General features: G+C 43.4%; 1 protein-coding gene across 1 annotated transcript; it reads right to left on the reverse strand.

The window, feature by feature from the left end:
* Positions 1 to 3,042: 3,042 nt before the first annotated feature.
* Positions 3,043 to 14,417, reverse strand: otol1a (otolin 1a). Its single transcript, XM_017703329.2, has 6 exons — positions 14,284 to 14,417; positions 8,714 to 8,878; positions 4,928 to 5,398; positions 4,578 to 4,667; positions 4,338 to 4,409; positions 3,043 to 4,243 (listed from the first exon to the last, which is right to left on the reverse strand). The coding sequence occupies exons 3-6, from the start codon at positions 5,391 to 5,393 to the stop codon at positions 3,351 to 3,353; spliced, it is 1,521 nt and encodes a 506-aa protein (XP_017558818.1). The 5' UTR covers positions 5,394 to 5,398; positions 8,714 to 8,878; positions 14,284 to 14,417; the 3' UTR covers positions 3,043 to 3,350.
* Positions 14,418 to 14,577: the final 160 nt, after the last annotated feature.

Consider the following 14,577-nt stretch of genomic DNA (forward strand, 5'->3'; position numbering starts at 1 on the left):
CCAGATAAAAATAAACAGCCGCATGTTGCCGCAAGTTCCTCATCCATAAGTTCACCTCTGAATTAACCTGTAAGCTTCCAAGACAGCCAAGCAGGGTGTGTATTCTCACTGTGTTAAAACCCAATGCATTCCATAAATAAAATCCCTGCACAAGAGTTTGTAGAGTCCAGATGCCTAGTCATTGTGTTTAGGAGGGTCAGACAGACGTCTGCAGCCCCATCGCTTTGGCTTGAAAGGAAACTGCAGGTGATCCATCTTATCTTTAATCATTGCGGTGAGATGTTTGCACACCACTCTTTCCATGCTCTTGCGCAGCACGGAAGTAAGTGCTATAGGCCTAAAATCATTTAAGCCTGGAATCTAAAAGCAGCTGAAAGAACTTTGATAAAACATTTCCTACTTTTGCTGCACGTTCCCTAAGCACCCTGTGTTTAAGTCCATCCGGACCACATGCTTTATGTGGATTTACTCTGGAAAAGATTGGAATCGTGTGCAAACTATAACAACCAATCATATTTGGACTACATATGCCCAAATTACGACAACCAATCCGATTTGGCCTACGCATGCGCAAACTACGACAACCCATCCAATTTGGACTACGCATGTGTGAAAGTGTACATCAGCCATCCCCATTTGGACTACGCATGCGCAGGAACGTTGTAAAACAATATCGGAAATGACATACCCTTGCTGTGCATGCGTAGCCCAAATCGAGTTCCCCGTTCAAATTGGGTAGCGACAGTTCTCAACCTTATTTTAGACATTTTTCTTAGCTAACTTAAGGTTCCACTTGAACTGCTTCTGCAGCTTCCTGACTTTATATACACGTGCCTGTAAAAATCCCACTTTTTCCGATTCAAGCATGTTTTCAAATCTTTGGTGACCCAACATTTGTTGGGTACATCATGACCTGTCTGATTTAGATAAGAGAGCCCACACTATATGATAAGTAACAGGATATCGAATCTGTTAGACGGTTCCTATCACCCTCATCTAATCCTAAGAACATTTCCCAATTCTTGCTCCCTAAGTACATTTACATTTATGGCATTTGGCTGACGCTCTTATCCACAGCGACTTACAGTTTGATCATTTCACATAGCTAGGCCAAGGTGGTGTTAGGAGTCTTGCCCAAGGACTCTTATTGGTATAGTGTAGGGTGTTTGTCCAGGTGGGGATTGAACCCCAGTCTACAGTGTAGAAGGCAGAGGTGTTACCCACTACACTAACCAACCACCGAGTGGCCCCTTTTAAGTTATTGTTCCAACTACTAACACTTTTAACCTCATTGTTGCCAGTTTATTCCATCTGTAATGTGGCAGTAACAGGACGACGTTACTACTGGAGCAACCAAGTGGCGGGTGGGCCTTGGAAACATAAGCATTGGGTAGCTGGTGCTGTAACACATTGATGTAAATCTGGAAGTAACATAGTAACAGTGTAAGTCCCAGAGCAACAACACAGGCTGATTGCCAGTTCGATCCCCTCTCTGCTACTAACTTATCATCTTAATAATTTTGTCCTGCTTTTTGGATTTTTACAATTTGCTTATCATTCCAGGGATCAACTACGGTAAGGTAACCTTCTGCAAATAAGATCACTGTGTAGGTTGCATCTACATACACCAATGTATTTACAGGATATGACTGTATTTCCTCATCCTGAATTAGTATGTGAGTATGAGTCACAGCCGAGACCAAACCCAAATGTTTCTATAAAGTGGTCACACCACTGGACTGGGCTGCCAGCCCTCTGTTTGAGTAAATAAGAACTTAATCTTCATCTGCTGGTGGGAACGTTAAGGTGAAACTTGAGAATTTTGGTGTGTACGGGAGATCATATCTTCACAAGGCTTACACTGTTCTACCCTAATTCCACATCATGATCAAATGGTTGCCAGTGATACTGAACGCAGGCCGATGATGTCACCTTGCTTAAAACACAGCACTTCCCATTTCTGACTTCCTTCCTTCAAAATCTGAGGGCAATTTAAGGATCTACCTATTTTGAAATAGACTTGTTGAAACCTGTCTAAACCAAAATGGCCAAAAGTTTGTAGACGTCACTGTTTCTTCTAAATTCATGTGAGCTTTTGCTGCTGTAACAGGCCCCACTCTTTTGGGAAGGCTTTACACTAGATGTTGGAACACTGCTGTGAGAATTTGATTGCAGCCACAAGAGCCTGAGGTCAGGTACTGATGATGGACAATCAGTTCTGGATCCCTCCAACTCATTCAAGGTAACAGATGGAGTGCCATCCCTCCAGAGAACAGTTCCATTGCTCCACATGCCAAAGCTGGGGGGCTTTATACCCCTCTAGCTGTGCTTAGCATTAGGCATGGTGACCTCACATGTGGTAATTCACAATGCTTTTCTATGGAGTGTATATAAGGGCAATACTTTTGGACATAGGTTTGGTTTCCCAGACAGGGATTAAGTCCAGTTTAAAGCATGCTAAGTGGATATTCTCTACTGCAAGGAAAATATAGTTTAGGACTAGGCCTTAAAAATTAATTCCACAAATTTTTCAAAATTTCTCAATAAATAATTGATTTTGATGTAAACAAAGACATTCAGAGTGGTTTGGTTTGAAATGCTTTGTTCTAGAGAAACGTACCAAGTCAGAATTTTTCATAGTGGTGATGATCGGAACGAGACGTCTGCAGAGTTTAATGTGTCTGAAAGCTCCCCCACAGAAAGTGGTTACATGAAATAGCCAGAAGTGAACAGAAGTGAAGAAAACATATTTTTTAAATGTATTCATGGCCGAAAGTTACATGCAGGATGTTCTAAGGCAAAATAGTCCCCTTATTTTTTCAGTTTTACAGCTATTTTACCATAATCGATATTACATATAAAATTCAAAAGACTCGTTTTGGATAGTAAATAAAATCCCACTGTGTATTTTTGCCAGCTGATCATTTCATGAGAGAAAATGTCAAATATAGTCTTTACAAACATAATAGAATGCTTATAGCACAAGTCCCTAAATGGAAGGCCTATTGCACGTCAACAAACAAGAAAAACAGAATACAGACATGAAGTGCAATGGGTTTTATTGTACGAGCAGGAAAATATGTATAATAGCAGTGCCACATATCTCCTCTCCAATGAACATCCTTTTTTCAGTCTATGACTACAAGTAATGGTTTTTCGAAAACCATCCCTGAAGGTGCACTCTGACATCAGTTTCTGATGATAATGCACAAAGCAGAGTGATTAGTAGCTCTTCAGTTGCTGTTAGTAAGCGTGTTTCAGTACAAGGCTCAAGTAAAATAGGTGGCTTTCAAGGCACGCCTAGACAACAGGCACTGATCAGAGAAGCAGTCAAGCGAAGGTCTCAGAAGTTAGTCCTTAGTGGCATCCGCGAACAGTAAGAACCCAGAGAAGGTACTGTCATCTTCACTGCTGGAATAAACACCATTCCAGTCCCGCAGCGTCTCCAGCCACACTTGGTCACCAGAGGACAGTCGGATCAGCAGCATGTTGGATGCCTGGTCGATATCCTGGCCGTAGAGGGAGTCACGGGTACGCAATTTACGAACCCCGTTAACCACCAGAGCTGCCCGCAAAGGACGATTGCGCACGGTGATATAGTAGGAAAAGACATAGACGCCGCCATAAGTGCAGTTGAATTTGCTGATGTTGGGGTCCCAGTGGCCTTCCTCATTATAGATGACCTTGTCAAATTTGACGGGCTGGCCAGGAGGCGGGAAGGACCTGCTTGGGAAGAGTCCCACGCTGAAAGCCGAACGTTTCTGAATGAAAGGTTCCCCTTTGGATCCCTTCACTCCCCTTAGGCCCCTCATACCTTTCAGACCTCGGACCCCTTTCATACCAGACATACCTCTTTGCCCTGGTGGTCCAGGTGGTCCCTTTGTGCCAGGCTCCCCCTGGGCACCTTGTGGCCCTGGGTCTCCTTTCTCACCCACAGTCCCAGGAGACCCATGAGTGCCATTGAATCCCGGGATGCCCATGTCCCCCTTTGGTCCTGGTGGCCCAGGTTCACCTCTGTCACCTTTCTCACCCTTCTCGCCACCACCATCTTCTCCCATTTCTCCCTTTTCACCTTTTTCCCCCTTCATTCCATCCAGTCCGGCAGGTCCCATGAGACCGTGCATGCCGGGCTCACCCATCTCTCCCTTGGTGCCATTCTGTCCAGGTTCCCCTCTTTCTCCAGGGTCACCTTTCAGTCCAGGCAAACTGATGTCTCCTTTGTCTCCTTTAAGTCCTGCCTCACCTGGAGATGTTACAAGAGATGCCACTCTAAAAAATGTACTAACTCAAAGTCAATCTATTAGAAACATTCAATATGTAATGCCAGATGAACCCACCCTTATCCCCACGCATCCCAGCAAGTCCTGGAATTCCCGGCAGCCCCTTCTCTCCAGCATCACCTCGATCTCCTGAAGGAACCAAGTGGTTTAAATAGACTTGCACACGGACTTGGTTTGTGGAAAGAAAAATTAATGTAAAAGTTCTTAATTACGTAAAGTTTAAAGCAACTTGCATCACACTGAGAATTTATTTCCTCGGAGATGCTTAAGAAACGCCTGCAAAGGATGTTTACTTACCTTTTTCTCCTTGCGGTCCACGAGCTCCAGGGGGTCCAGCTGGCCCTATTGGTCCCTGAAGTCCCCCCTCACCCTTCTGCCCTGGACCACCTGACAAAGGTAGAAAAGATTGAGCCAAATTAAGATGGAAAAGAACAGCAATTATACAGCATCTGACATTCAGAACATTTGAACTGAATGAATGAAAAGTGTAACATTGAAGGCCAAGACATCATTGTGTGGACCAGCAAAGTCCCAAATCAGTGCAATATCTAAAATACTCTAAAATATTTAGTCAATAGTTGGATGGCAAAGCTTTCATCTCTGGTTCTGGATTTACAGTCAATGATGTACGTGTTATTTCCTCTGACCTGATGACCCCTTCTCTCCAGTGGGTCCAGGAGGGCCTCTCTCAGGTGGACAGCACTCACAGAAGTTGAAGAAGCACTCGTTGTAGTCCAGGGTGTAATTCCTTTGACCCACTCCAGGGGGCAGCATTGCCTCAGTGTGGTAGTCTGAAGAGTAAGCATCACTAGCGTAGGTGGTGCTGTCAGTGGGAGACAGGGAATATGCATCCGTGATGGAGTCTGTGGTCTCCTCAGCGGCTGCACTGCTGGAGTGGATGGCAGTGGCGGTGGTAGTGTGGCGAGCCCCCACACGGGAGGGCAGCTGTGAGGGGCTTTCTCCACCCTGAGGCCTCTTAGTGGGCTTTGTGTGGACTCGGTATGGATTCCTAGATGCTAACGCTTCTACCACTGCTACCACCACCAATGCTGTCACCAGGATGAGCAGGCGGAGAGAACTGGGCATTTTGATGACAATGGTGAAAAACAACATGTAGCCTACAGAAATGGTTAGAAACGGGAGAAAAAACATTGTAAAGCACAATAAAGAGTCCAGTTGAAAAGATTACAGTTCCATTATGCAGCATTGTGAGTGTTAAATTCTATCCCTGATAAAAATGTACAATGAGGGAAACACTTTTCGTCTCAGCCTTTATAACTCAGTGGTTGGATGTTCACAAGTGTAAACACCTCGCTCAAATGACATTGATCTTATAAGTGAAAATATACATGCATCCTCTACAGAAAACGGACTCCTGCACATTTTAATGCACAGTTACTGTTATTTACTGAATTTAAACACATAAATTGCAGTCTGTGCAAATGTTTTGGCATGTTATATTTTATATGTTACCCACTCTATCATCATCTCATCATCTAAGCCACTTATACCCCTGGGCTGCAGGGGCTGCTGGAGCCTATCCCTGGGCTCACTGGGACAGGACAGGTCAGAGAACTTGTAGAGAGGAGAGTTACTGCTCTGCAATGTGTTCCGGGTTTCTCAAACACTAGACGGCGCTCCCGAGCGAGTCCAAAATGAATGGGTTGAAATGGAGCATTTGAGCGAAATCATAGTTTCTAAATGCTGAAACATTTTTAATGTAAAAGAATGCAGTAATTTCCTGAACACAGAGCAGTATAAAACATTATAACACCGCTGTTATATTTTTAAGAGCTTTTAAACTCGAGCTATAGGAGTTTAAAAGTACACCTCAACTTTTCATTTTTAGCTGTTGAGCTCCTTTCACTCCCATTCACTGTGGACTCCCTTGCAGGTGCTCTCTGCTGTTTAGCAGTCCTGTTTTTGATATAATGAGGAGAATAAGAAGTGGCCAAGCTCCTCATAAACCAGTTCTGGACAGGTCGCCAGTCCATCACAGTCTTATATTTTATTTTTTTTCCCGGTTTTGGTTCAAATTTAGTGAAAATGTGTAATTGCATGCAACTCCGTGCTGGTTTATGTTGATCAAGTGCTGGCCTGGTGTTAGTTTAGCTAGGCACCCAGCATGGCCATGCTGGTTGACCACCATGCCAACATCAAAAACATAACATGACCAGCTTGGCCTACGCTGTTTTCTCTACCAGCGTAACACTTAAGGATGTATAACGTGGTCTGAAAAACTCTGACTAAATTGTTATTTCAGAAGTCACATAGAATAATTCCTTTTAAAATGTGTTTTAAATATATGTTCTGGTCATTTTTTTAGAAAAACTACAAGAAATGGTAGGAAGTGTAGTTATTATTACATCTGAATTATACACACGTTTCTATATAATATGTTGTCTGACTTATTATCCACTGGCTAATTTAAAGCTGTTAAAATGTAATATGTTGGAATTGTGTGTTTAATATTTTACGTTCACATTAATGAGAGTGAGCTCATTAATTAATGTGAGCTATGCTAATTCACAATAGAGGTTATTCTGCTGTACTTTAACACTGAACAGTCACTACGGCTAAAGATTGAAGATGGTCACTAAACAACTTCACAGAGAACCAACTTTTGAAGGTACTATGGCATTTTTGCTGTCGAAACATCTAAAAAAATCTGCGTAAAGAGTGGCTAAGCCACATTGTCACATTGAAAAAATGTTTAAAATAATGTAAAGTGCCTTTTCTGATTGCTCAGAATGCATCGCAATATACACTCACTTGCTTGTTAACACAAATAGCTAATCAGCCAATCACATGGCAGCAACTCAGTGCATTTAGGCGTGTAGAGGTGGTCAAGACAACTTGCTGAAGTGCAGGCCGAGCATCAGAACGGGGAAGAAAGGGGATTTAAGGGGCTTTGAACGTGGCGTGGTTGTTGGTGCCAGACGGGCTGGTCTGAGTATTTCAGAAACTGCTGATCTACTGGGATTTTCACGCACAACCATCTCTAGGATTTACAGAGAACGGTCCGAAAAAGAGGAAATATCCAGTGAGCGGTCAGTTGTGTGGACGAAAACGCCTTGTTGATGTGAGAGGTCAGAGGAGAATGGGCAGACTGGTTCCAGATGATAGAAAGGCAGCAGGAACTCAAATAACCAACCAGAACCTCTGAGGAACGTTTCCAACACCTTGTTGAAAGTCTGCCATGAAGAATTAAGACAGTTCTGAAGACAAAAGGGGGTCCAACCTTTTACTAGCCAGGTGTACGTGATAAAGTGGCCAGTGAGTGTACATTAGCAGATTATGCTAACCTGCTTGCTCAGACAGCACAACTGCCTGTGCTCCCAAGTCATGATTTCTAGCCTCCTCAGACGTGCTTCAGAGATGGTCAGCAGTTTTCACCACTAATATAATTAAGAAACTTCATTTGCATTTTGCTCTTATTTGTAAAGCTTTCCTCACAGCTTGGCTTGTTTCATGTTAAATGGTCTGTTTAGCTGTGTGCTAGCTAAAAACAACATTTTGTTTCCTCTATTTGTTAGCCTAGTGGCTAATCGAATGTGCTGACCAGTGCTGTAGTTAAAGGGGAATTCCACCAATTTTTCTGATTTTCTGGGTAACTCAACTGTTGAGATGCAAACAGTGCCATTCAGAGTGGGTTTGGTGTGAAGTGCTTCACTGTAGAGACTTTTGATTTCTTTACAGTGGTGGTGATAGGAACCAGACGTCACCACGTCTACAACACAGATATAGCCGTTTTATTTATCGTGCTAAGCGTCCAGTGAGCCTACATGTCACCTCTATGTATATGCAATGTTAATAATGGTGAAATAGTAGGAACTCTGAAACAATAGGTTTTCTTTGGGGGGGCCTATTTTGCCTCACAACACCCTGCGTGTACCCCTCCACCATGAATTAATAAGATGCATTTAGACCAAAATCTTCTCAGAACCATCATAAAGCAATGTTTCATGCATCACGCCATGTATTCATAACTTTTTTTGAGGGAGCTTTTAGAGATGGACGTCTGGTTCCCATCACCACCACTGTGAACAATTCTGACTCTTAACTTTCTCTAGAACGAAGCATTTCACACCAAACCACTCTGAATGGCTTTGTTTACATCAAAACAGTCTACTTATGTAGACATTTTGAAAAATTTGCAGAGTTCCCCTATTGACAAGCTCACCGTAGGACTCTCCACACAGGCCTTTATGTATATAGACTTTGAGGCTATTAACACAGGCTGATGATCAGTAAATAGGAAAAGATGTAAAATATATGTGTGAAAGACCAACATCAGATTTCCACATGTTCTCACTCCCAGAGATTTTGTTTTGTCTACATTATTTTCTTACTTAGCATAAATTGAATAGTAAGGGTCACTAAAAAGAGATTCTTTGAAATTCTTTCTTATAAGAAACCAAGCGCTTACTTACCCTGTTGATGAAATTAGCTTCTTCTCACTCCTCTCCTAACCAACATCACAGCTGCCACCTTTTAACAGCCTGGGCCTCCTCGTTCCCTTGAGCCCAACCAATAAGAGCCCGTTCAGGTCCAGGGTCCAGAGGGGTGTACTTGGCATGGGTTTGAGGGTGTGATACCTGAGCAGAAGTTAATGTGATGGTTTTGAGGAGGGTATCGTATCAGTCAGCCTCATTCTCATGCATCCGTACACCTTGGAAGGGAAAATAGTTCAGCATAAACACTGACTCTCTCACTCACACAGAGCTCACATTTGACATACCTTTAGTCAAGGTGCTGGTCAATGCAGGCCACACTCTTAAAGGGGAATTCCACCAAGTTTGATTAAATGGTTAAGATGTAAACAGACGTTCAGAGTGAATTCTAGATTCTAGAGAAATTTGCTGAGAATTGTTCACAGTGAACTTTTGACTTTTACATCATGTTAAAAGTCAAATGTTTTGACTTTTACATTCTAGCAGGACGACTGGCTGAAGACCCAGAGGGGTTACCTCGTACAAACCTTGTACGGTGTACTCATGATTATAATTGCTAGCCATCCTGCCACTTCACATCAAACTTACAGTCAAAAGTTGGCTAAATTTGTCTGGGCCACATCCTTGGGTTTGTTCTGGTCCAGTATATGGATGAGTTCTTGGCCCAGCTTTGGCCCACACACTGTAAAGTGAGTAGAACAACTGCGGCCCAAATCTGGCCCTCGGCTGGCCTAGATCTGGCCCAACTATGTTCACGCCAGAAATTGGCCCACAAATATAGACACTAGGCAAAACCATACACAGTTGTATGGCATCTGGCCTTATTCTGGCCCGCATGCCCAACATCTACCTGGTAGTCAACCACCACTAAGAAAAGCCAGAATCGGCCCAACAGAGTTTGCTATCTGGCTCTCATGAGACAATCCAGTTCCAACATACTAAGTTTAAAAAGGACAGTGATATTTTCTCAAAAACCTTTTATAAAACCTTCCTCTACTCAGACTAGTATGCACAAGGTTGAACGAGTCATGGTTTTCCCAAGGATCAAAGAGGATCGGAAACTTGAGGGACTTATGCCTGGTCTCGGTGGTGTACATACAGCACACTCGGGAATGATCACGTACCTTACACCCCTTCAAACACTAGCATTTCACCAGAACGTCTGAGCTTCGCATTCACACAATTGACTTTCCAGAACAGTAAACAAGCAAAATTTCTTAAATGAAGCCCAGGGTCAAGCTCAGGGTCAAGCTAGAGGGAAATCAAGGCTCTCAGAATTCTCAAAGCCAACACCATCTGGCAGAAGCTCAAAGCAAAGCTGAATAATCAAAGCTAACGAAAGATTGGACCACGAAACAAAGTCATGGCAACATTTCTGAAGCCTACCTACAGGAAACTCGGCACTTTTGACTTTTACATTCTAGCAGGGCGACTGGCTGAAGACCCCGAGGGGTTACCTCGTACAAACCTTGTACAGTGTACTCATGATTATAATTGCTAGCCGTCCTGCCACTTCACACCAAACTTACAGTCAGCTGAAGGAAGGAACACAACAATAATTGAGGTGAATTCCATTTTTTCCAAATTGCTGCATAATTAAAAGAGTCATACAGAGCGGTTTGGTGTGAAATGCTTCGTTCTGGAGAAACTTGCGTCAGAACTGTTCACAGTGGTGGTGATAGGAGCCAGATGTCCACCTCTAAAAGCTCCCTCACAGAAAGATGTTACATGAAATGGTTATGAATATGCTGCATGATGTCTGAGACACTGTTTCACGTTAGCTTCAAGAAAAGATTACGGGCCTAAAACTGCAAAATAGCCCAGAAAGAAAACTTTACAACTATTTTTCCATCATTAACATCATATATAAGACTCAGAGTAGGTTCACTGGTGGTTCTGGATAGTAGATATTGTGACACCTGGTTCTTCTCGCCACTGCTGTAAACAAATCAGAGCCTTATTCCTAAGCCTAGAGTTATGCTAGATGTCCATAATCATCCTATATATTTTAGAATTATGCTATAGATTTGACTTCCAACTTATTTTTCCACTTGTATAAATGAGCTACAATGAAATAATGAAACAATATGTAAGAAGTGATGTTTTAAGGCAGGGTTTCTCAACTACTGGGCTACCGACCACCACTGGGCCGCAAAGCACCCTCTGGTGGTTCTCAAGCCAATACTGAGGGGGAGCCAGTGGTCAGTAGCGGCTCATTGGTGGCACTTTGTAATAAAACATTTTTTAAAAAGTAATTGACTTAAAAATAAAGGTTTTCAAACGGCAAACAACACTAACACAATCTGAGCCACAGCGGCGCTCAAACTAGCTTCAATTACTTTTTGCTCCTTCCCTTCAGATACAAAATACACTAAATTATCCGTTCAAAAAAGCTAGGCTTTGTTTTCTTGTGGGCCGTCATGGTTTCTGGTGATAAACTGGTGGGCCATGAGGTATAACAGGCTGAGAACCCCTGTTTTAAGGCATACACACCACAGGGAACCAAGAAGGGTTAACATGTATATTTGCATTTATCTGTCAACCAGTGTCTTTCAATATAACCCACTAGTTTGTTGACCCAGTCCTCTTACAGTTCCCCTGCTATACTACACTGCTGTTTCAGTAGACGCAAGGGTGCCATTTGAGAGCAGTAGAAGGAATCTGCTGGAGGTGGGGGGCTTGAATGAACGGTTACCTGAGCTTCTGATACTCACCTTCTCCCCAGCCCCTACAGAGCCCATGCATTAACTTCAACAGGCTCAAGTGAACTGGACAAAATGGCACAGTCTCACTGCCAGGTGCTTAGAATGCAGACCATTAGCCAACGAAAGATCCCTTACACACCTCTTCCTTCACTGGGCTCTTTTTCCTCAAGTCCTTAATTCAGTTTCACTGACCGCTCAGCGTGGTCGATAATTATCCGCTCGTAAAAAAGGGATATATTTTTCGTTTAGTGAAACTGCTTCGTTAAAAAGACGTCTAGGTGCCGGTCCTATCGTCAGGAGATCATGACTTCGATCTCCAGTGATGCCCTAGCCATCCTTGGCCAGGAGTCCAGGACAGCATAACTATGGGATGAGAGCATAACTGTGGGATGGTCCTCCCTCCCCCCTCGTAACTCAGAGCAATGCTAGCTGTCTGTTAGCTGAGAGAATTAGCAGTTAGCTTTAGCTTTTATTGTGTATTGGGTGAGAACTGCACCTTTTTGTTTCTAAGTTTTGCTTGATCTACTATGATGAAGATATACTAGGGCTGCCTGTGGATATTAAACCCCTTTAAAACAGCCAGACGTTCCTCCACTTCTCCTAAACGATATACCTTAGGAGCCATGTGGCAAAACACAAGTCCCTTGGGACAACCTATTTGGCCAATGAAATTATTAGAATTTTCTATTAATATTAGCCATTATTAGTTTCATGTTGTGCTGCACTACAATCCCCAGTTTGCGCTGCAACATAATGTGTGCTCTGATCTTAATATGATGCCGGCCCACTCTTTGCAGCTATAACAGCTTCAGCTCTTCTGGGAAGGCTTTCCACAAGGGTTAGGAGTGTTTATGGGAATTTCTGACCGTTCTTCCAGAAGCGCATTTGTGAGTTCAGACACTGACGTTGGACGAGAAGGCCTGGCTCACAGTCTCCACTCTAATTCATCCCTAAGGTGCTCTATGGGGTTGAGGTCAGGACTCTGTGCAGGCCAGTCAAGTTCTTCCACACCAAACTGGACATCCGTGTCTTTATGGACCTGCTTTGTGCACTGGTGTGCAGTCATGTTGGAACAGGAAGGGGCCGTCCCCAAACTGTTCCCACAAAGTTAGGAGCATGAAATTGTCCAAAATCTCTTGGTGCTGAAGCATTAAGAGTTCCTTTCACTGGAACTAAGGGGCCGAGCCCAACTCCTGAAAAACAACCCCACACCATGATCCCCCCTCCACCAAACTTTACACTTGGCACAATGCAATCACATAAGTACAGAGCCACTGCATTCCATGCTTTGCATTGAGCTTGGTGATGTAAGGCTTGGATGCAGCTGCTTGGCCATGGAAATCCATTCCATGAAGCTCTCTATGCTGTTCTTGAGCTGATCTGAAGGCCACATGAAGTTTGGAGGTCTGTAGTGATTGACTCTGCAGAAAGTCGGTGACCTCTGTGCACTATGCCCCTCAGCATCCGCAGACCCCGCTCTGTCATTTTACGTGGTCGACCACTTCGTGGCTGAGTTGCTGTCGTTCACAACAGCTTCCACTTTGTTATAATCCCACTGACAGGTGACTGTGGAATATTTAGTAGTGAGGAAATTTCACGACCACGCTGGAATTCACTGAGCTCCTGAGAGCGACCCATTCTTTCACTAATGTCTGTAGAAGCAGTCTGCAGGCCTAGGGGCTCGGCTTTATACACCTGTGGCCATGGAAGTGATTGGAACTCCTGAATTGAATGATTTGGATGGGTGACTGAAGACTTTTGGATATATAGTGTATTCCACCTGTCTAACTGTAAAAGTGTGATCTATACAGAGAAGCTTTCTCAACTAGTTAGATTGGATTAACAGTACTGGTCCAACCTAGAAACCCTTGGCCAGCTGAATATCATACATAGGGATAGAACAGTGCACGTTGCAAGAGGTATAAAGCTCAGGTGTTACCGCCGTGTGACACAGTACGTTTGCAAGGCAATGTTTAATGTTATTTACAATATTTGTTTCAGTGACATTTTACATTTCTGCTTTAATGCAAAACTGATTTCACTGAAATAACGTCGGTGGTAAACATTCATTACGTTTGGCCTACACAAAACAAAAAAAGTTGATTATCATCTTCAGAATTTCCATGTTTTTATCAGCCAATGGATTGTTATACCATACAGGCCGATGCGCTGTGATGGTTAACACATGATATGCTAAAAAGTACAGCTGTAAGAAGATCTGTGCTATAGATGTGACTCGTTTTACCAAAGCTCACAAATTTCATCACGTGAAATGGAAAGAGAATAATGTGCACAGTAATGCATGAGCTCTATGAATGACCTGTCATCCCTTCACCTTATGTTTAAATACATTTCTGCAGTAGGATTTCTCGCTGAATCAGCACAGAAATAAATGATTCGAAAGGCCAGCGTTTTGATAAGGACATGGCTCTCGCACATTTGCACGTGGAGTCAGGTGAACAAAACAAAGCATGAAACTAAATTAGACTGGATTAGGATTCAAATGTGCAGCCTATGACTGTAAATATTTACCTATAAAATTCTCACACAATGTCTGTGTCTGAAAAATGCACGCATTTTATCCTGTGGACGTTAGGGTAATAGCAGGCCAGCTAAATCTGGGCCGCAGATTTATTATAGATGACACAGTGATGAATGATAAAGTATTTTTATTAATAAAAATACTATTTGCTTGTTTTCCCTGGCTGCAAGCATGCTGTGCCATAAACGCGGTGGGTCTGTTTTTCCCCACCCGTTTCCAGACAAGACCCGCCCCTTGTGCGCTGGGATTGGGTATTGGTATATCGGTCCCTGCACTACGGTTGGCTAGTAGTGTGGACTTACCGGCAGCTCAGCCAATCCGAATGCAGGATGGGGCGGAATGCTAATGAGCGCGTTTGTTGTGATGTACAATGGCAAATGCGGCTTAGTCGACGGACGTCGGTTGCCGGCGGTAGACGTTGTAACGGTGTTTCATGTCTTTTCGTGAATAATGGCGTTATTTCTGCGGGTTTCTGAAGGCAAAACCCACCTTTTTGACGTAAAACGGGCCGTTAGGGCTCAAATTCTTCACCGCTGAGGGTCTTCAAGCTCGGGTTTTGTCCCCCCCACCGCGCAGCTGCTCACCGGGATGATAAC

Source organism: Pygocentrus nattereri, chromosome 2 (genome assembly GCF_015220715.1).
Source record: "Pygocentrus nattereri isolate fPygNat1 chromosome 2, fPygNat1.pri, whole genome shotgun sequence".
In the NCBI taxonomy this organism is placed as follows: domain Eukaryota; kingdom Metazoa; phylum Chordata; class Actinopteri; order Characiformes; family Serrasalmidae; genus Pygocentrus; species Pygocentrus nattereri.